Source organism: Acinonyx jubatus, chromosome B4 (genome assembly GCF_027475565.1).
Source record: "Acinonyx jubatus isolate Ajub_Pintada_27869175 chromosome B4, VMU_Ajub_asm_v1.0, whole genome shotgun sequence".
Taxonomy (NCBI): domain Eukaryota; kingdom Metazoa; phylum Chordata; class Mammalia; order Carnivora; family Felidae; genus Acinonyx; species Acinonyx jubatus.
Genome location: NC_069387.1, coordinates 139,086,857 through 139,107,943, shown reverse-complemented (window position 1 = coordinate 139,107,943; position 21,087 = coordinate 139,086,857). Strand labels below are relative to the sequence as shown.

At 60.5% G+C, this 21,087-nt stretch overlaps 2 protein-coding genes across 9 annotated transcripts; both read left to right on the top strand.

Annotated features, from left to right (window-relative positions):
- The first annotated feature begins 817 nt into the window (after window positions 1-817).
- On the top strand, window positions 818-9,588 carry MAPK12 (mitogen-activated protein kinase 12). 2 transcript variants are annotated; one of them, XM_027070372.2, is made up of 12 exons: window positions 818-1,000; window positions 1,090-1,219; window positions 3,691-3,749; window positions 4,642-4,753; window positions 4,885-4,914; window positions 5,195-5,242; window positions 5,820-5,934; window positions 6,165-6,236; window positions 6,357-6,436; window positions 6,517-6,595; window positions 6,679-6,852; window positions 8,950-9,588. In XM_027070372.2, the coding sequence occupies exons 1-12, from the start codon at window positions 876-878 to the stop codon at window positions 9,027-9,029; spliced, it is 1,104 nt and encodes a 367-aa protein (XP_026926173.1). In that variant the 5' UTR covers window positions 818-875; the 3' UTR covers window positions 9,030-9,588. The 2 variants fall into 2 exon arrangements, with proteins under 2 accessions (XP_026926173.1, XP_053055559.1); XM_053199584.1 differs by lacking the exon at window positions 4,885-4,914.
- Window positions 9,589-10,469: 881 nt separating this feature from the next.
- Window positions 10,470-20,017, top strand: HDAC10 (histone deacetylase 10). 7 transcript variants are annotated; one of them, XM_053199580.1, is made up of 21 exons: window positions 10,470-10,488; window positions 10,917-11,605; window positions 11,676-11,810; window positions 12,037-12,133; window positions 12,365-12,462; window positions 12,562-12,666; window positions 12,823-12,891; window positions 12,983-13,109; window positions 13,300-13,365; window positions 13,551-13,610; window positions 13,688-13,777; window positions 13,918-14,024; window positions 14,097-14,164; window positions 14,244-14,508; window positions 14,606-14,690; window positions 15,051-15,142; window positions 15,283-15,339; window positions 15,756-15,834; window positions 15,976-16,158; window positions 16,255-16,414; window positions 18,189-20,017. In XM_053199580.1, exons 2-21 carry the CDS (start codon window positions 11,547-11,549, stop codon window positions 18,272-18,274), a joined length of 2,088 nt encoding a protein of 695 aa, XP_053055555.1. In that variant the 5' UTR covers window positions 10,470-10,488; window positions 10,917-11,546; the 3' UTR covers window positions 18,275-20,017. The 7 variants fall into 7 exon arrangements, with proteins under 7 accessions (XP_053055555.1, XP_053055554.1, XP_026926174.1 ...); XM_053199579.1 differs by having other exon boundaries at window positions 10,476-10,545; XM_027070373.2 differs by lacking the exons at window positions 10,470-10,488; window positions 18,189-20,017 and adding exons at window positions 16,577-17,165; window positions 17,367-17,856 and having other exon boundaries at window positions 10,495-11,605.
- Window positions 20,018-21,087: the final 1,070 nt, after the last annotated feature.

Below are 21,087 nucleotides of genomic sequence, written 5' to 3'. Positions count from 1 at the left end.
AGGTCACAGGGAGGGGTGTTGGGGATGCAGCCTAAGTTTGGGAAACGGAACCAGCTCCTCCACAGGGAAGCGGATGCCGGCAATTCGAGGGTTAGGGGGGAAACCCCATACTGGGACAGGATGGTCAGCCCCAGGGGAAGGGCGTGTCCTGCAAGGTGGGCAGCAGACTTGCGGAACGCGGAGCTCAGCCCGGTGGGGGCGGAGGGGGGCTCAGGGCTGGGGGACCGGGTCGGGGGGGGGGGGTGGAGTTGGCGAGGCGGGTGGGCAGTGACCTGCGGCTGGGAATAAGAGGTCCTCGGTCGGGGCCCAGCTCCCCGGGGGCGTGGCTACTGGGGAGGAGCCGGGAGCCCCAAGGCGCTAAGGCTGAGACACCCCCGACCCGGGCCGGGGGAGTCCAGCTCCGGTGGGGAGGCGGCGGGGGCCTCCGGCGGAGTGCGTTCGGGCGGGCACTGCCCTGGGGGGCGGCGCTCCCCCGTCCCCGGCCGGCCCTCCCCCGCCGCGGCCGCCTCGGGTTTCCGCAGGGGCCGGAGGGCGGGCGGGGGCGTCACGTGCGCGCGGCCCGGGGGCCGGTTGGTCGGCGGGCAGGGGAGGGACCGCGCGCTACCCCGGGCCCGGGCTGGGGTCGGGCCGGGGTCGCGCGCTCCCGACAGCCGGGAGGGCGGCGGCGGGAAAAGGGGAGAGAGCCGGGAGCCGGAGGACCCGGGCGGCGCGTAGCGGGCTGTGCCCAGGCGGCGGCCCCGGGCGCACGCCAAGGGAGTCCCGACGATCCCGGGTGTCTCCTCCACCCCCCCCCCTCCCCCCGCCACACACACACACCGGTCCTCGGGGCGCAGCGCCCACGGGGTCTGCGGCGGGGGGCGGCGCCCGGGGCTGCCATGAGCTCCCCGCCGCCCGCCCGCAAGGGCTTTTACCGCCAGGAGGTGACCAAGACGGCCTGGGAGGTGCGCGCCGTGTACCAGGACCTGCAGCCCGTGGGCTCCGGCGCGTACGGCGCCGTGTGGTGAGCGCAGGCCGGGCGGGGCGGCCGGCGGGCGGCGGGGGCGCGCGGCGGGGGCGGGCCGGCCTCCCGCTCAGCGGTGCGCCCCGCAGCTCGGCCGTGGACAGCCGCACCGGTGCCAAGGTGGCCATCAAGAAGCTGTACCGGCCCTTCCAGTCCGAGCTGTTCGCCAAGCGCGCCTACCGCGAGCTTCGCCTCCTCAAGCACATGCGTCACGAGAACGTGAGTCGCGCTGGTCCCCGCTCAGCTGGGCTCAGGGCCTCCTCGTCCATCCGTGCAAGTCCTGCCCTGGGAGGCTGAGGCCCTGGTACCCAGCCCCTGGGCGACCCCGCCCATGTGGCAGGGCAGAGGTGCGGGATCAGGTGCACCAGGATGCTGGTGGGGCTCCACGTGCTGAGGGCAGGCCCCCCCGCCCCCTTTCTGAGAGAGACTGCTTCCCCAGGCTCCAGTCCTCCCTGCTAGGCCAGGCCCTGCCAAGGGCTTAGCTCCTTGGCTCGTTCCTGGGGCCACATCTGGCTCCTCAACCCAGATCCCAGTCAGGGGACGGTGGCTTGCCCAGGCCAAGGGCATCCTCCAGGCCTCACCCCAACCCTGCCCCCAGCCGGAGCCTGGAGGTGAGAGAGGACACAGTCATCCTAGAGGCACCAGCCTCTTCCCTCTCTCCAGGCGTCCTCCATAGCTGCGCCCCAGGCCCCCTTCTGCACCCGTGGGGTCCCTGTCCTGCGCAGTCTGCTCCAGTCCACCGCCCCAGCCTCGGTTCAGGGGTGCAGAGCTAGTCACCGAGCAGGAGTTGGCATGCCGGCATTGTCACCTCAGAGCCCTGGGGTGTCCGGTGGTGATGGGGTTTACAGAGCTGGCGTGTGGAGGGCACTAGGCAGTGGCCAGCGCAGAGACGCCTCCTTCTGTGCCAGGAGAGGGCAGGTCTGGATCCCTCCTCTCTCCTAGGGGAGCCCCTGTTGCTTCTCAATGTTCTTCCTGTGGCCCTGAACTCTGTCCCTCCCACACCAGCCATTCCTGCCTCACCCCTAGTTTGGACTGCTGGTGTGAGTACTCAGACCCTGGGCTAATCATGCTCCTGATGGTCTGGCCCCTCCTGGGTCATCAGAGCCACCAGCCTCCTTCGGGGAAAACGAGTCCCACGTCCACCAGGAAACTTGTCCCCTTGACACTGGGTCCTTCATTCACTCTGACTTTCCCTCTCGGCCCTTGGCCCTTCCCGGGGGGGTGGGGGGGCGGGGGGACGGGGGCAGAATCCATTTGGGACGGACAGCAGCCCAGCGCTGCCCTCCCTACCTTCTGGTTACACCCAGTCATGCCCAGGTTGGTTCCCATGAAGGCAGACCCATCTCCTCAAGGCTGCATACTCCTCCCCAACTGCCCCCCTCTCCTGCCTGCCCTGCCCATTCCCCAAGGTCTCAGGGCTTTCCTTCAGTTGCTGGGCCCCCTGGCCCAGTCCCCCCCTCTGTGCCTTCCCAGCTGAGCTCCCAGCCCGCTAGCAGCCAGCTGCCACTGCCTGCATGGTGCCTGAACGCAGCTAGGAGGCTCAGCCCATCGTAAACCCATTTTCCCACAAGAACACTGAGGCTATGAGGGGCTGGGTGCCATGGCGGGTCCCACCCTTCCACCCACGCTTCGGGCCTTCTCCCTCTCCTTCCCTGCACTTGAGGCCAGAATCCACGCCGCAGAGGTACGGAAGTCTCCATCACCCTGATGGACCCTCCTTACACTTGGGGACCCCGTCCTCTGTCCTCTTCTTGCAAAGACACTGTCCTCATTCCCTAGTACTTGCCTGCCTCCAGGCCCTCACTGGACCTCCCTCTCTGTCCTCTCCTTCCCTCTCCCCATGGCTCTGGCTGGCGGCTCTGAAGGCCATCTAGCCGTCCCTCCACCTTGCGTCCACTCTTGCCTCACTCCTGTCTGTCCCCATACAGCACACAGAGGGACTCACTCAGCATCACACCTATTTAAACCCTTTCTCGGCAGCTCTTAGGATCGAAGCCAAACCTTCACCTGGCATGCAAGAGCCTACTTGGGCTCCCTCGGGCCTCTCCTTGGCTGCTCCCTGGCCTGGGCCTCGGCCACCTGGCCTTTCTCCCCGTGTTCCTCAAACGCTTGGAGTGTTCTCCCTTCTACCTCGGCCCCCATTTGCATGGCCTATACCAGGGGTCCTCCCTCCTGGCACATCCAGCTGCCCCTCTGGCCACTAGGATGTACAAGCTGCCCAGGGACCTGTGGGGCTGGGTCTAGCTGTCAGCTCGATCATGGTGCTGTCAGCCTGGGCCTCTCCAGCGGAAACTAGGCTCCCTGGTGGACCTGCTGGGGGCTGGCACTCCCCTGGAGGGCTGTCCCACCCTGGTCTCGAGTCTTCCATGGAGACAGGAAGAGGGGGACAAAGGGCCAAGGGGCTGGAGCTCCTTGGGTGGCTGGGAGCTGACCGAGACTTGGGGCTGCCCCTCCCCCAGAGGATTCCTATGGTCATCACTCAAAAATAGCCTGTGTCTATGGGCATGTGTGCCAGTGCTGGGTTGCGTGGCCAACAGACAGAGTCAGGCCCTGTGGACAGTGGGAAGGGACGGGGATATCTGTAGGGGGCTTTCCTGCTCAGAGCACAATGCCAGCCTCGGGGGTTTGCCTGAACCCCCATGCCCTCCACTGTGCCCCCATCCCACCTGTCACTCTGGCCTCCTCCCCAGGTCATCGGGCTGCTGGACGTGTTCACTCCTGACGAAACCCTGGATGATTTCACAGACTTGTGAGTGCCGTCCTGGGAGGGCTGGGCAGGGCAGAGGGGTGTTGGGTTGCTCTTGGGTGCTGACTCGGGTTCTGTGTTGGCATGTGGGCCTGTCCCTGCGGCCCAGCGGGGTCGGGATGCACACTGCCCACCCCTTCCCCACACCACAGTCCACCCCCTGCCACGCACCCCTGGGACCCACGGCACTGGCGCAGCTGGGTGCAGCCCGGGCCTCCTTGGACCACGCTTGGTACGGGCTGTCCAGTGCTGGAGGTGTGAGCATTGGACCTGCGTCGGTTAGCCAGCAGGCCCCGTGCTCTGGGACCCTGGCGTCAAGTATGTGGCTTTGTAACTGGAGCTGCTGACCTTTGCTGGCAGGCAGGGGAGGGGCGGCAGGGGGCCTGCCTGTGGCTGCCATCCCTGGATTCATACTGTCGTCGGCCAAGGCTGGGGGCTGAGCCTGGGAAGGGCTGAGGACAGGCTCCTTGCCGTCTGACCTTGCAGAGGTCGAGGACACACATAGGCCTCAGTGTCCTGGCGAGGTGTTAAATGTCTCTGCTCTGTGTCTCTCTCCCTCCATCTACAGGCCCAGCCTGCTCCTCTGAGCCACGTGTCCTCCTGTCCCCACCCCTGCCCACAGGCACTTCCCTCTTTCCTCTTGCACCCTCTTCTGTCTGTGATCCCTGGTGCTCCCTAGACCCTAGCCTCCATGTGGCCCTGCAGGAAACCCCAGAACACGGTCCTGGCCCACCTGACATTCTGGGGCAGGTGTGCGTTGGGAAGGTGGGTGGAGCCTGGTGCTGCACTGTGGAAGGTAGAAGGTGCTGCCAGGCGATCCCCAGGGTCTCCAGGGTCTGAGCCTAGGCCCAGGGGGTGTGATGCCCACTGTCCGCACCCACCCCGGTCCCTGCAGTTACCTGGTGATGCCGTTCATGGGCACCGACCTGGGCAAACTCATGAAGCACGAGAAGCTGAGCGAGGACCGAATCCAGTTCCTTGTCTACCAGATGCTGAAGGGGCTAAAGGTGGGAGCGCACAGGGGTGCTGCAGGAGGGGCAGAGCCCCCCAGGCCAGGCCGGGGCCAGGGTGGGATTGCTCGTCCGTGGTTCTGAGGTCCCAGAGCTGACTGCCACTGACCCTCTGTCTGTCCCCATAGTACATCCATGCTGCTGGCATCATCCACAGGGTGAGTCCTGGTGCTGGGTGGGAACTTCCTGTGGCCTGTAGGTGTGGGAGGGGCCTGACTGCCAGGAGCCTCCACTGCTGGCCTGTGAGGGGGCAAGATGGGGCCAGTGGGGAGTCTGTGCGAGGCTCATGCACAGCTGTGGGGGCCTGGGTACCTCTGTCCTTCCTGGAAGGGCATCCGGGTGGGGATGGCCGAGTCTGGCTGCCCCACATTCAGGTGTCCAGGCTCTGGCCCTGGTGTGGTGGGAGGGGCTGCTCGCCCACCTTTCTTGTGCCCCCAGGACCTGAAGCCTGGCAATCTGGCAGTGAATGAGGACTGTGAGCTGAAGGTGTGTGTTGGTTGGGATGGGCGGGGGGGGGTGGGGGGGGGCTGGGCATCTCTCCCCGCCTGTCCATCTGCCTGTAGCCCTGGGCCCTCAGGCCTGGGGGAGTGTTGGCTCGAGCCCAGGCAGAGGGACCAGACCCCAGCCATCCAGGCCATGGCTGGCAGCTGACAGGCAGATGGGCCCTGGGGAGGCACTTGATGCACGGGGAATGGGGGGCCGAAGTGGGCGCACTCTCACACCTGATTAAGGCGAAGGGCGGGAGGTGTCCCCGGTCCTCCATACCTGAGCCAGCATAGGGCCGAGGGGGCCCCTGCAAAGCGCTGGCCAGGTCTTGGGGTCAGCAGAGAGTAGAGGAGCAGGGAGAGGAGACCCGTGGGAGTGCCCGCTCCTGAGGGTAGGAGAAGGCAAGGTCGGGTGGGGCTGACAGCACTGGCCATGGGGAGGAACTCATGCAGAGGCCACGACCTCAGGCCCTGGAGGGTTGGCAGAGGCCCCGGTGTGCCCGGTGCTCCTGGGTCATAGGCTGGCCCACCTGCTCCCTGGGGGCTGTATTGCCCCACCTTCCTGATTCTGACTATAGATCCTGGACTTCGGCTTGGCCAGGCAGGCCGACAGCGAGATGACTGGGTACGTGGTGACCCGGTGGTACCGTGCACCTGAGGTCATCTTGAATTGGATGCACTACACCCAGACGGGTGAGAATGCCCAGAGACGCAGAGCCACCCTGGCCTTGCCCACCTTCTTCCCTTTCTTCATGGGAAGCCCAGCGGTGGCTGCTCCACGGGGAGGCTGCTGACCTGGGATGGGACTGGGGCGAGGGTGTGGCAGGCTAGATGGCCCCTATGTCCACGTCCCCCTCCCGTGTCTGTGTCCCCCGCCCCCCTCCCTGGCCCACAGAGCCCTGATGCAGGGGCTTCTGTCTCAGTGGACATCTGGTCAGCGGGCTGCATCATGGCAGAGATGATCACAGGGAAGACGCTGTTCAAGGGCAGTGACCGTATCCTACACTTGTGGGGGGTAGGCTGGGTCTGGGGGGGTGCTGGGCATGCTGCCCCAGCCAGGTGGGAGGGTGCGCCCTGCTCTCTGGCCCCGTGCTGTGCTCCTCATCTCAGCACAGACCTGGACCAGCTGAAGGAGATCATGAAGGTGACAGGGACTCCTCCCGATGAATTTGTGCAGAGGCTGCAGAGTGCCGAGGTCAGTGGGGAGCTGGGCGAGGGCTGGAGGGGCTGGGCCCGGGCCTGTGGGTTGGCCCCTTACCCTTTCTTCCTTAAAAGGCGAAGAACTACATGAAGGGCCTCCCCGAGTTGGAGAAGAAGGATTTTGCCTCCATCCTGACTAACGCAAGTCCTCTGGGTAGGGCTGGACTGGGGGGTGGGGTGGGGTCAGTGACCAGGGCGCTGGGGCCTGCGACCCTCCCTAACCAGTTCTCCCCGCAGCTGTGAACCTCCTGGAGAAAATGCTGGTACTGGATGCAGAACGGCGGGTGACTGCGGCCGAGGCGCTCACACACCCCTACTTCGAGTCACTGCAGGACACGGAGGATGAACCCAAGGCCCAGAAGTACGACGAGTCCTTTGATGATGTGGATCGCACGCTGGACGAGTGGAAGCGTGAGTGGGGGGCTCTGGGCAGGGCCTGTGCATGGGCTCTGAGTCCTGGGATGCAGGTCAGCTGAGGAACACAACAGACTCAGAGGGCAGTGGGGCTTCTAGGTCAAGGTGACCTCTGGCTGGAGCTGAGGGATGAAAGAATGTTCCTGGCAGGAGGTTCGGCACAAACAAGAGCAGGAGGGGAGTTCTGGAAGTTGCAGGAGGCAGCTCTCAGCTCAGGGCCGTTGTGAGCACTTGGCTTCTCCCAGCCCTGCCGGCCCTGCCCAATGCTGCCCACATCCTCCCCATGTCCTGGCCATTCTGGAGCCCCTCCACTCCCACTCATCCCCCAGGCCTCCACTCTTACCTCTTGAACTCGTCCTTGCCTCTCTGCCCTTTTCAGGACCCCTCCCACCTGCACAACTCACACCTCTCATGTCCTGCCAACAGCAGAAGCCCCCCACCCCCAGCCCCAGCCCGCCCCCTCACCACCCCTCGCCTGTTCCTCCAGTCCCACTGAGCAGTTCAGATGTACCTGTAACTGCTCTGTACTGCCAGGCTGGCTGTTGCCTTACACTAAGGGCCCTTCCCTTCCTCCCTGAGGGCCAACCAGCAAATATTAAGCCTCAGGCTGGGCTCAGGGACACCTGCCAGGTCCCCAGGCCTCCCTCTGCTGTGGTCCTGAAGCCCTGTGCTGGAACTGTCTTGGCAGAATGGCAGGCAGTGAGGGCTGGGCTTGGTGTCTTTCTCTTGGTGGCTGCAGGACCAGCCTGGAGGGTGCTGGGATGTCCGAGGGCAGCGGTTAGCACTGTTGGGGCCGTGGCACATGGTGGCCGCTGTGTCCTAGGCCCCATCTTGGCTCTGCCTCAGACATAGGGCCTTGGTCCTACACATGGGGGTCAGGGTGAGACTGGACTGGTGGTTCCCAAATCACGTTCCTTAAGCCACGGGGTGCTTGTAACTCTCAACAGAGCTCCGCCCTTGGTTGTGCTGTTTTGTGCTTTTAAGTTTCGTTCAGTTTGGGGAAAGTTTTCTGCTGCTAAAAAAGATAACATGAAAACCACGGGCCACAGGCTCCTCTCTGTGGTCCCCACCCACACAGACTGTGGTAAGAGATTTTACTTTTACTATAGACCATGGGGAACACGTGACCTGTTTGTGGCTAAGCCCCTGGTCAGGAATGCAAACTCTCATCGCCTCCTGTTTCCCTGGGAACAGCCAGCTTCACATAGACCTTCCGTGTATGGGTTGAGCCCTGTGTTAGGATCAGATGAAGGGCCTAGGAGGCACCACGGGGGGCGGGAATACATCCATGCCACAGGCAGGGCAAACCACAGATCGTCTGCTCTAAATGCACAGTGTTTCCTGAACTGGGCTCTGGAGGAGCAGAGTCCCCCAAACAGGTGCTCCACTGGCCAGGTGAGCATGGAAACTGAGGTAGGCTGAGCAGAACCTGTCCCGCTGCAGACTGGCCAGAGGAGAAGCAAATCAGGCTTTCTCCTTCCTTTGGGATGGCTTGCTCTGGGGACAGGGGACAGGACCACTAGGCAAGGAGGGCAGATGCTGTGGGTGGTGGGAATTCCCCTTGTTTAAGTTTCTATGGATAGTCTCGATCCAGAAATCGAGGTGTGCCCTGCTGGGGCCCTGAGTGGCTCCGCTTGAGTAGACACATTGATTTACATTGCCAGGACAGCCTCTGCTCACTGCAGAAGGCTGCGGGGCCAGGGCCTGTCTGGCCACGCCAGGGGCAGTGGGTTTGGGTTACAGGAGCCCCTTCGGGGTGGATGGGCACGGGTGGGCTGAGAGTGGCCGTAGCCTCGGATGAAGCGGCACCTGCACTCCAGCAATGACCTCTGGCCCTGATGTTTTTGGGAACTGGCTGGGCCCCTAGGTCAATGGCTAACAGCCTGTGCTCTAGGGCCGGGGAGCTCTTCCCACCCCTACCCTGAGCCGCCCGTCACAGGAGTCAGTGCTGGTCAGGGCAGGTACCAGTGAGCTGGGACCAGTGTTCTTCCTGGGTCACTGGCTTCTGCCTTTGGTGTGAATTGTAGGAACTGATTCTGAAGGGTGATGGGGCCCCTTCTCCCGTGATGATCTGTCTCCCTCACCCCACCCCAGGTGTCACATATAAGGAAGTGCTCAGCTTCAAGCCTCCCCGGCAGCTGGGGACCAAGGTGTCCAAGGAGACAGCGCTGTGAAGACCCCTGGGCCCTGAGAGCGGTGGGGAGGGGGCCTTGAGGACCCTGGCTGGGGCTTCCACCTGGAAGGGGATCCTGATTATCACTGTGACTCTGGCTGGGGTTTGCATCCCAGGAGACCTATGGTTCCATGGACCCCCTTCCCCCAGCCGTTACCCTGCTCTCAAGGCTACCACCTCAGTCTAACCTTGGCGGGGGGGGGGGGGGGGGCATCTGGACCTTCTGAACAGGACGCCAAACTGACCTGGGACTGGCCTCTGACTCCCTGGGCAATGGTCCCCTTCCCCAGGTTCAACAAGAAGCCTCAGAGCCTGTGGGGGATGGTGGTGGTGAGGCTTGGGTCAAGGCTTGGCCTGATCCTGTCCGCTCCAGCCCCTGCTGGAACCCAGTTCACATAGCTGAAAGAGACACACAGGGAGGGCACTGAGTGCCTACTCAGGGATGTCTCTCCTGGGGGGCGTTGGTGTGGACTCTCCTGAACCCCCAGCCCGGAATGTAAATTGGCCCTGTGCTATGCCCACATGACGGGAAGGAAATAAACCCTTTTGTAGAGATCCCACTCTGGCTTTCCTTCCTAATTCTCGCGCTGGATCTCCACCTTTAGGTCTCTGAGCTGCAGCCAGGCATAGAGAAAAGAAGCTGGCTCCGGAGCCTCAGTCCCTACTTAGTAGCTGTGCCGGGGCACGCCCTTCCTCCCAGGTCCACAGTGAGCCCAGAGCCTGAAGCCCCCGGGGTAGGGATTGGCCCCGCCTCTTCTGTGGACTTCCTCTAAAGGTTTAGACTCTGGAGCCAGGCCCCAGGCAGAGCCCGCTCGGGACGGGGCGTTAGGGCCCAACGTGGGGCTCAGTCCCAGCTGTCTGAGCTCCCAGCAGTCTCCAGGGCCAGGTTCCTGGAGAGGAGGGGTCACGCTAGACGCTTTGAGGCACCTGTCACACACAGCACGCCAGTGGGTTCTGTTGTCATTTGAAACCTCCCGCCCCGGCGTCCACATGCCAGCGCCATCGGCGAGCCCGCGCAGCCTTCTGCCAGCCAGTGGACGTCTCGGAGAGCCGGGCTCTCTAGGCTCTAGGGCTCCTGCGTTCGCACTGGCTCCTCCCACTTGTCCCCAGGGCAGGTACGCCCAAAGCGGGGCCAGGCCGTCCCCCTTCTGGCCTGGAGTTCGGCCGGACACGTGAACAGTTGGCCCAGCCGAGTTGCCACAGTGGACACCGGCCTTCTCTGCTCAGGGGCTCTCTGGTGCTCCCGGGGCCGACCCTTCTCTGGACCCCCGGCTCAGGGCGATCCGGGAAGGGCGGTCTGCCACAGGCCCCGCCTCTGGGACCACGTGTGCCAGGATGGCCAATCAGAGTACGCCAGCCCCATAGCCACCGTGATTGGCTGAGGGGTGGGCACCTGACCCCAAATGACCCAATCGGAGTCTTCCCGGCGCTGGTAGCTTGTCCGTTGTGGACTCTGGCAGGTGCCTCGACCGGGACGGTGGGATCCCGGTGGGGCCGCGGGCCGCATCCTTCCCGCCGTAGGGGCCATTCCTACACTTCCGGGGCACCCACGAACGGGGTTGGCTGCACTCCCGCCCAGGGCCCCGCCTCCTACGTGCCCCGCCCCCCAGGGCCTATTCGCTTCAGAACGCCGCCTCCGTGAAGCCCGCCGCCTCAGGATTCGGGCCCTGGGCGCTGTTGCCAGAGCCCTTATGTTTCAGGCCCCTGGCTCCCACTTTCCTCCTCTCTGGCCATCTGGCTCGGTTGCTGGCCTCATGCATGCATTCCTCGCCCAGACCCTCCCTCTGTTCGCCTTGCCCTCCTGCCTTGCCTCGCCCCACGCTTCCGCGGCTCTTGTCTAGCTGCTCTGCCACCCCCTGACCCTCCGACTGGTCTGCTCTTTGGCCAGGGTCTTTCTGGAGCTCAAATCGGACCCCGCCACCCCCTTCTTACACCTCGGGGGAAGCGCTGCGCGTCGACGTCGCTCAGGCCCGGGCTCCCCTAGCCCAAGCGGCCCTCGGATGCGTCCCAGGGCAGCGCCAGACGTGATGGGCTGAGGACGCGTCTGACGCCTTGGCCTGCGCGGTCAGGCTGGGTCGGGGGAGATTTGGGGCGGCCCGCGGGGTCCTGGGCACACTGGACCTCACCCGCCCCTCCACCTCTAGAGGGAGAGGGAGGCCCGCGACACGCCTCAGGCTCCGGGCTGGGGTGGGGGAAGGTAGGTCTTGGAGCCGCAGCCGGAGCGCGGAGTAGGAGAGATGGGGCAGCACAGCCCCGGCCCGGGCCCCAGGCGTCTCGCCAGCCCAGCTCCCGTCAGGCCGCGCTTCGGGGCGGGGTTTTGGGCGCTGGGTCAGAGTCTGAGGAAGTGGGGAAATCTGGCCCTGGGAGCGCCCCTGTCGGCCTACTTCCCTGCCTGGATTCTGCGTGTTCCTGCCCAGGCTCCCTGCCGGTCGTCCCAGCTCCCGGGGGCTGCAAGGAGGGGACAGGCAGTGCATTCACCTGCCCAGCCAGGGTGGTCCAAAGTGACCACGGCTGTGCCATGAGGACTGCGCTGGTGTACCACGAGGACATGACAGCGGCCCAGCTGCTCTGGGAAGAGTAAGTGTGACCTGGCAGAGGTGGGAGGATGGAGAGGGGGCTCTGGACCCTGAGCTCTGTGTCCACTCAGCCCTGAGTGTGAGATCGAGCGTCCGGAGCGCCTGACTGCAGCCCTGGAGCGCCTGCGGCAGTGGGGCCTGGAGCAGAGGTGTCTACAGTTGGCAGCCCGAGAGGCCTCCGAGGCAGAGCTGGGCCTGGTACACAGGTCAGACCCTGGGGAGCCACATGCCACAGAGGAGGCCAGCTAGGACCTGAGGCCACCCAGCCTGCCAGCATCTTGAAAACAGAGCATCTCCCCTACCTGCCTCAGTTTCACCATTGGGTGGGTGGGAGACAAAACAGTGAGGTGGGCAGTGCCCCCAGGGGTCCAGCCCCTCTTTCTCCTCCTCTTCCTGCTGGTGACCCTGCCTGGCCTACCTGTCCCCCTGCAGCCCAGAGTATGTGTCCTTGTTGCGAGGAACCCAGACCTTGAGCACCAGGGAACTACAGGCGCTGTCTGGACAATACGACGCTGTCTACTTCCATCCGGTGCGGCCCTGGGGACACACCACTTCCTGGGTGGGGACACGCTACCTCCCCACTGCACATCCACATGCCTGTGCCTGATTTACGGCCTTGCCGCCAACCCTGGCCAAAGGCCCCACATTCATGAATGTGCACATGGCCTACACGCCCTGCTGCCTGCTGTACCCTGCGCGGGCCTGGGCAGAGCCTGTGAGGTGCGGGGGGTGGGGGCTCATTTGCACCCCTGCCCCACAGAGTACCTTCCACTGTGCCCGGCTGGCCGCGGGGGCTGCGCTGCAGCTGGTGGATGCCGTGCTGACGGGGGCTGTGCACAACGGGCTCGCCCTGGTGAGGTGAGAGCTGTCCCCTTCCTGGGTCGCTCCCACCCGTGGGTGGCCCTGTGAGGGCACAGGATGACCCTGATGTGCCCCACACCCAATTTTCACCCACAGACCTCCTGGGCATCACAGCCAGAGAGCCGCTGCCAATGGATTCTGCGTGTTCAACAATGTGGCCATAGCAGCCAAACACGCCAAGCAGAGACACGGGCTGCACAGGTGTGCACTGCGAGGCAGGGGCCCAGGCCCGACAGGAGGGTGGTAGAGCGGGCTGCTGAGAGACCCCATCCAGCCCCTTGTCTTCCTGGGGTGGGCTGTGGCCCCAAGGTCAGAGGCTCTGCCGCTCAGTGACCTCTGAGCACTCCCTGTCCCCAGGATCCTCATTGTCGACTGGGATGTCCACCATGGTCAGGGCATCCAGTATATCTTTGAGGATGACCCCAGGTGAGCCGGGGACGCGACCCTTCCCCGAGACCCTTTGCTGGGAGCCATGGGGACAAGGTCTTGACCTCTGGTCGTGGCTGGTTGTCCACAGTGTCCTCTACTTTTCCTGGCACCGCTATGAGCATGGGCACTTTTGGCCCTACCTTCGAGAATCGGATGCAGATGCTGTTGGGCAGGGGCAGGGCCGTGGCTTCACTGTCAACCTGCCCTGGAATCAGGTGCCTGCCTCTCCCGCCAGCCGCCTACACAGAGCCCCTCACCCAGGCCTCGCCCCTGCCCCGCAGCCCCAGGCCTCCTGAACAGAGTTCAGGGCATCCTTCCAGGGTCACCCCCAGAGTTTGGGCCCCAGGGACAGAGACTTCATAGCCCTCTGCCACGGGGCCCAGCACTGATGCCCCATGGCCACAGGTTGGGATGGGAAATGCTGACTACGTGGCCGCCTTCCTCCATGTGCTGCTCCCCGTGGCCTTTGAGGTAACTGCATGGGGGGCAGGAGTGGTCTTGATGGCAGGAGAAGGGGAGGGCGATCCTCTGTCCAGAGTACCCGCCCACACCATAGCACAATGGAACCCTCCGGATGGGGAGTGCTATCTGGAGGGGCCTCCTTCACCCCTGCTCCGGTCTCTTTCCTGCCCATCCCCGCGTGGCCCTGCCCACAGTTTGACCCTGAGCTGGTGCTCATCTCAGCAGGATTTGACTCTGCGATCGGGGATCCTGAGGTGAGGGCCTGGCCTGGCAGGGGAGGGCTCCTGGGGTCCCGGGGCCAGGCACCCATCACGCTGGGCTCTGGTTCCAGGGGCAGATGCGGGCCACGCCGGAGTGCTTCTCCCACCTCACACAGCTGCTGCAGGTGCTGGCCGGCGGCCGAGTCTGTGCTGTGCTGGAGGTGACCGTGACAGCTGGGAGGGCTCACTGGTCAGATGCGGAGGTGCCATCAGAGGGGGCCTGCTGTACAGGACGGGGTATCCTGCCTGGGATGGCGACGCCCCGGCCCAGTCACATCCCTTCCTTTCTTTCTCCTCCCAGGGAGGCTACCACCTGGAGTCGCTGTCCCAGTCCGTGTGCATGGTGGTGAAGGCGCTGCTGGGTGACCCTGCCTTGCCCCTGTCAGGGCCCATGGAGCCTCATCACAGGTTCGGGGCCAGGAAGGTGGGAAGGGCTGGGGGTGCGATGCCAGGCCTCACTGCTCCTGCTTCTCCCCTCAGTGCCCTGGAATCCATCCAGAGTGTCCGGGCTGCCCAGAACCCTCATTGGAAGAGCCTCCGGCAGCAAGGTCAGTGTGGCCTAAGCTGGGAGGCAGGGTCACATCCTGGGCTCCCACGCAGTGGCTTTGACTCTGAACCACCCCCTAGGGTCGACCCCCATACTGAATCCCAGCACCTACTCCCTGGAGCAGAGAGCCTCACCTGTATCGCCCGGGGGACCCAAATTCAAGGCAGCAGAGGCACAGGCCTCGGCCGCACTGAGTTCCCTCCTAGACCAGCTGCACCTCAACCCCACACTGCCTGTCCGCACGGCTGTTGCCCTGACTGCACTGGATGCCGCTCTGGTTCTACCCGCCGACGTCCTCCGTCAGGAGGGGTCAGCCCCACAGGAGGAGACACGGGCCTGGGCCAGGTGGGCAGCGTGGGCCTGGGGAGGGGGATGGGGCTGTGTGTGTACATGTGCTGCGGTCTGTCAATTCCTGTCCATGTGTCTTGGTTTCCCACCATAGGCTACACGAGGCCCTGGCCCAGGACAAGGCTCTCACTGCACTTGGGAAGGTCCTGCACCTCTTGAATGGGATCCTGGATGGGCAGGTGGGTGTACCTGGGATGGGCCAAGGGTGGCCATGAGCCAGGGGCAGGGCCCAGGCCCAGGACCTGCCCACAGCAGATGGCCTGTCCAGGGGAGTGCTCGGTGGCGCACAACCACATGGACGTGAGTTACCTTGTGCCTGGACCCTTTCTAGAACAGTCCTCAGGGACAGGGTCATGAGTTCAGGGTCACTCAGTCTTCCCAACTAAATACTCCTTGACGGAGAGGTGAAGGGGATGACGTAAGTTAGTTTTAAGCATCTCACAGATAGCAGCTATGTAGAGGGGGGCCCAGAGAAGGGGCAGATGTGTCTGTTTATCTGGTTGGGAGTGGTCCTGCGCGCCCACTGTCGACCCCTCCAGGTGAGCAGTGGCATTGCAGCAACCCCGGAGCCCGCTGCGGCTCCCACCCTGGATGTGGTCATTCGGCGCAGCTTGTCCCACGGAGCGCGGAGGTGAGTCTTCAGGGCATGGCCCGTGGGCACCCCCTGCCCTGCTGGCCACCACTCCTGCTCCCCGCTGCGTGGGGAGGGCTCTGGGAATGGATTCCAGGTTGGGTGAGTGCAACCTGTCCCGGGGCCAACTTTTCCTCCAGGCTTCTCTGTGTGGCTGTGGGACAGCTGGATCGGCCCGCAGACCTTGCTGACGATGGGTATGACCCTTGGGTCAGGTGTACATCCAGCCTTGTGTGTGGGTGGGCACACAGTCCTGGGTCCCCATGGGTGATGGGTGGGCAGGGCCTTCCACAGCTGGGGGCTGGCAGAGGAGTCCCTGGGAGGGTCTCCAGCACAGAGGGTCAGCAGTGCCCCCTCCCCCCGCCCCCCAAGGTCTCCTCCACCTCCCCTTCTGTGGTCTGGGCTCTGGAGGGCAAACAGCAGCTCACCCCCCGCGCGTGCTCACTCTTCCCTGCTCACCCCCCGCGCGTGCTTGCTCTATCCTGCTCACCCCCCGCGCGTGCTCCCTCTATCCTGCTCACCCCCCGCACGTGCTCGCTCTATCCTGCTCAACCCCCGCGCGTGCTCGCTCTATCCTGCTCAACCCCCGCGCGTGCTCGCTCTTCCCTGGAAGGAGGAATCTGTGGCTGAACATCAGAGGCAAGGAAGCGGCCGCCCCATCCATGTTCCAGGTCTCCGTGCCACTGCCAGGGGTGAGCGGTGATGTCGAGGGCAGGGTGTCCTCGTGCTGGCTGGCCTGCTCCTCCCCCTGCCCTTCCTGGTGGGGCTGTTGGTGTGGCTGCGCACCTGACATTGGGAGGCAGGGTGACCCCTGACTGCCGTTCTTCCCACAGACTACTGGTGGGTTCGTGAACTGCGTTCTGGCCCTTGTGCTGCCCCTGGCCTATGGCTTCCAGCCTGACCTCGTGTTGGTGGCGCTGGGGCCAGCCCACGGCCTGCAGGCCCCCCAAGCCGCTCTCCTGGCTTCTCTGCTGCGGGGGCCGGCGGGGGGCCGAGTCTTGGTCCTGCTGGAGCAGGTGAGCTGGGCAGGGGGCGGATGTGCTGGGGGTGGGGGTGGGGGCAGGTGGGGAGCGACCAGTGACTTGCTGCTTCCACCTCTGCTCCTGGCCCAGGGATCCACATCCCAGCTTGCAGGGATCCTGGCCCGGGTGTTACAGGGAGAGGCGCCCCCCGGCCTGGGTCCCTTCTCCATGGCCTCCCCAGAGGACACACAGGCCCTGATATACCTGAGAGGGCAGCTGGAAGCAGAGTGGAAGATGCTGCAGGTGGCCGGTGAGGCTGGGGGGGCACGGCCCAGGCTGAATACTGGGTCTGGGGGGGGGGGCAGTCCAGTCTCAGAGCTCTATGGGGAGAGGGGCTCACATCCTGGGGCAGTGAGGTGCTGTCCTGAAGCAGCTCACCGCAGTGACAAGCTGACTGTGCACCTCTTCCCAGCTCCTCAAGTGCCGTGACCGGGCAGCTTGAAATCTGCCAGGGTGGGAGTCTTTGCACTCCAGAGGTGACACCACAGACTAGTCCCCCAAGAGCCGGCTTTAAACACTCACGTGTGCACCACTGCCTGAGGCCTCTGTCCTGATGGCCAGGCTACAGAGCTGTCCGGGGCTCTGGCTCAGGGACACTATGTCCACAGCCGTGACCGGGAGCCCCCCCTCCAGTGGTCTGCCTCTGCACAGATGGTTCCATCCTCACTTCCTGCACACCTCTTAACCTCAAAAAATAAAAGTCGTTTTACCAGCAAAAATGGGCTTATTCAGGAATAGCAGAGAACTGAAATTCAGGATAAGTAGACTATGGCAAAGCCATACGCAAGTGTAACTAACGAAGAAGAGGAACGTTATCTTATGGAAAAGGAGGCAGTGGGGAGGGATCGTTTTGAATGAGCATCCATTGGAGAAGGATGATGAGGATTTCTGAGGATTCTTTCCTGCTGACGCTTCTGTTGGGTCTGGAATTGACAATTCCTCCTGTGATTGGCCGAATGGTGCACCTCCCGTCCTGGCGTCCCAAGCCCATGCCAGCGAGCGTCCCTTTATTCCTGTTCACACTTCCCCCCTCCTTTTGATCAAGGTCTTTTCTTTGAAAGCATCACTGTTCGAGGCAGGTTTTCCACATGTAGTGGTTTTGTCCGTCGGTGCCAGGAAGGACATTTCCCGTGTCAAGGACCGTGTCAGAGGGAAAGTGCGTCCCAGCTGGAAACCACTTAAGGCCAAGTTTGAGTAAGAAGGAAGGTCAGGAAGGCCAGGCACTACCATCTAAAGTCTCTCTCTTCTCAAGGTTATAAATATTGGAGATGATTTCCTTATTGTGCCCAGCACATCATTTTTACAAAAGTTTGGCAGGCAACAAAATATAAAACCTAAAATAAGTATATAAAACAAGACAGTAGTGTAACAGTAGTGTAACAATCCCAAAGTGAATGATGGTTCTAAACCAGGACCCTTGGTCTACAAGGTAGCCAACTTGAAGTATTTCTTGGCACTTACTCCGATTTAGGGGAGAAAAATTCTCCCTGTGGAGGCAAGCCCAGCATCCTGTACGCCTTCTGCTCTCATGGCCCCCCTCCCCGAACCCCTCCAGCAACCCTCAGTTTGTTCTCTGTATTTGAGAGTCTCTTGTGTTTTCTTCTCCTCCCTGTTCTTGTATTATTTTTGCTTCCCTTCCCTTATGTTCATCTGTCTTGTATCTTAATTCCACATATGAGTCAAGTCATATGATATTTGTCTTTCTCTGACTAATTTCATTTAGCGTAATACCCTCCAGTTCCATCCATGTCGTTGCAAATGGCAAGATTTCATTCTTTTTGATTGCCGATTAATACTCCATTGTATATATATATCACATCTTTATCCATTGATCCGTTGACGGACATTTGGGCTTTTTCCGTACTTTGGCTATTGGTGAAAGCACTGCTATAAACATTGGGGTGCATGTGCCCCTTTGAAACAGCACACCTGTACCCCTTGGGTAAATACCTAGTAGTGCAATTGCTGGGTTGTAGGGCAGTTCTATTTATAATTTTTTGAGGAACCTCCATACTGTTTTCCAGAGCGGCTGCACCAGTTTGCATTCCCACCAGCAACACAAAAGAGATCCTCTCTCTCCGCATCCTCGCCGACATCTGTTGTTTCCTGAGCTGTTAATGTTAGCCATTCTGAGGTGTCAGGTGGTATCTCACTGTGGTTTTGATTTGTATTTCCGTGACGATGAGTGATGTTGAGCATCTGTTCATGTGTCTGTTAGCCATCTGGATGTCTTCTTTGGAAAAGTCTACTCATGTCTTTTGCCCTTTTCTTCACTGGATTATTTGTTGTTTGGGTGTTGAGTTTGATAAGTTCTTTACAGATTTTGGATACTAACCCTTAATCTGATATGTCATTTGCACACATCTTCTCCCATTCCAACGGTTGCCTTTTAGTTTTGCTGATTGTTTCCTTCTCTGTGCAGAAGCTTTGTATCTTGATGAGGTCCCAATAGTTCATTTTTGCTTTTGTTTCCCTTGCCTGTGGAGACATGTTGAGTAAGAAGTTGCTGTGGGTGAGGTCCAAGAGGTTGTTGCCTGCTTTCTCCTCTAGGATTTTGATGGCTTCCTGTCTCACACTTAGGTCTTTCATCCATTTTGAGTTTATTTTTGTGTAGGGTGTAAGAAAGTGGTCCAGGTTCATTCTTCTGCATGTCACTGTCCAGTTTTCCCAGCACCATTTGCTGAAGAGACTGTCTTTATTCCATTGGATATTCTTTCCTGCTTTGTCAAAGACGAGCTGGCCCTATGTTTGTGGGACCAGTTCTGGGTTCTCTATTCTGTTTCGTTGATCTAAGTGTCTGCTTTTGTACCAGTACCATACTGTCTTGATGATTACAGTTTTGTAACACAGCTTGAAGTCCAGAATTGTGATGCCTCCAGCTTTGGTTTTCTTTTTCAAGATTGCTTTGGCTGTTCGGGGTCTTTTGTGGTTCCATACAAATTTTAGAATTGTTTGTTCTAGCTCTGTGAGGAATGCTGGTGTCATTTTGATAGGAATTACAATATTTATTTTTGAGAGACCGAGACAGAGCATGAGTGGGGAGGGGCAGAGAGAGAAGGAGACACAGAATCCTATGCAGGCTCCAGGCTCCGAGCTGTCGGCACAGAGCCCGACGCAGGGATCGAACTCATGAACCGTGAGATCATGACCTGAGCCTAAGTCAGACGCTGAGCCGATTGGGCCACCCAGGCACCCCAGCATGGTTACTTTTATCAGAAGCCATGAGGCCTGTACAGTGTTGAAGTAGATCTCCTTAACTGTAAGTCAGAGGAGGCAGGAGCCAAGTGCATTCACTGTACGTCCTGGATATCTCAAAGGGTGGGACTCCAGGAGTTCCAGAGGGGTGGATCTGAGGTTTAGAAGGACCAATTGCAATGCTGTCAGCCAAGGTATTTGGAAGGTCTACAGATGTGCCAGTTGAGGCCTAATGGTGCTGTACTCCGTGTGACTAATGCCAGGATTGCGGATGCAACGTGCAACGAAAACGTAAGGCCTGCTGAGCAGCATGGATGTCCTAAAGCCTCTGTACAAGGAGACCCCAGTGACTACGAAGTTCAAGAGGGGTTCCCCGGGGTCGGGATAATATTTGCTAACAGAACTTTAGCCACAGAAGAAGCACTGGCTTGTCTAGAAGAGAAAGGTTTGGCCCAGTGAGAAAACCTACAAACCATGGCTGAACCGTTTGTATCCAGGAGACAGGGAAGCTGTATGAGATCCATTTGTGTGAACAGGTTTTCCTGGATGATACTTTGGACAGGTGGAACGAGCGAGGCAGGAACTTTGTGTGGCCTTGTTATTTCTCCCCCAATCCACCGATATTGGTTCACAAACACTATCTTGTTTTTTTAAGTTATGATCTTTTTAAAGTTTTATTTATTTAAGTAATCTCCACACCCAACATGGGGCTGAGACTGGACCGCAGGATCGAGTCGGATGCTCTACCTACTGAGCCAACCAGGTACCCCTGAACACTATCGTTTTGTCAGTAGGCCAGTAGTTTAATGCACGTACTGTGGTGAGCAGTGGGAATTCTAGAATTTCTGGTAGGGCCAGATTGTTATTGGTCCAAACCAGAGTTCTCCCTTTTTACCAAACTGGCAATCATTAGATCTCCAATATCATTTTTCCTTTTCTAGGGCCAATTGTCCAGGCATCTCTGGTCAGTATTCCAAAATTACCATTTGGGAGAACATCACTTGGGACCATGACAGAGATTTGGCTACTGGTTTTGTTTTGTTTTCATTTCTTTATCTTTTTTTAATGTTTATTTATTTTTGAGAGAGAGGGAGAAAGAGAGAGAAAGAGAGACAAAGTGTGAGTGGGGTAGGGTCAGAGAGAGGGAGACACAGAATCTGAAGCAGGTTCCAGGCTGTGACCTGTCAGCACAGAGCCCAGTGCTGGGCTCGAGCCCACGAATCGCAAGATTGTGACCTGAGCTAAAATTGGGATGCTTAACTGACAGAGCCACCCAGGGGCCTCGTGTTTTTTTCTAATTTTTTTGAAGATTTTGTTTTTACGCAATCTTACACCCAATGTGGGGCTCGAACTCACAAACCCTGACACCAAGAGTCGCGCGCTGCTGTGACTTCAGCATTTTTTTAATGATGACTTTTTTTAAAGTTTATTTATTTTGAGAGAGACAGTGAGAGTGGGGGAGGGGTAGAAAGGGGAGAGAGAGAGAGAGAGAGAGAGAGAGAGAGAGAGAGAGAGAGAGAAAATCCCAAGCAGGCCCCACGCTGCCAGCGCAGAGCCTGCTGTGGGGCTCGAACCCACGAATTGTGAGACCATGACCTGAGCTGAAACCAAGAGTTGTACACTTAACTGACTGAGCCACCCAGGCGCCCCTTTCCTGGTTGGCTATTTTGTTTACTATTGTCAAATTCTAGAATTATTTCCTCCTTTTTAAAGGAGTTGTGTCATTTT

Coding starts and splice junctions, on each gene's coding strand:
- MAPK12 (XM_027070372.2), top strand. CDS start 876: ATGAGCTCCCCGCCGCCCGCCCGCAAGGGCTTTTACCGCCAGGAGGTG. Junction 5,935..6,164: donor GATGCACTACACCCAGACGG/GTGAGAATGCCC, acceptor CTTCTGTCTCAG/TGGACATCTGGTCAGCGGGC. Junction 6,237..6,356: donor GCTGTTCAAGGGCAGTGACC/GTATCCTACACT, acceptor ATCTCAGCACAG/ACCTGGACCAGCTGAAGGAG.
- HDAC10 (XM_053199580.1), top strand. CDS start 11,547: ATGAGGACTGCGCTGGTGTACCACGAGGACATGACAGCGGCCCAGCTG. Junction 11,606..11,675: donor GCCCAGCTGCTCTGGGAAGA/GTAAGTGTGACC, acceptor GTGTCCACTCAG/CCCTGAGTGTGAGATCGAGC. Junction 13,110..13,299: donor TCAACCTGCCCTGGAATCAG/GTGCCTGCCTCT, acceptor CCATGGCCACAG/GTTGGGATGGGAAATGCTGA.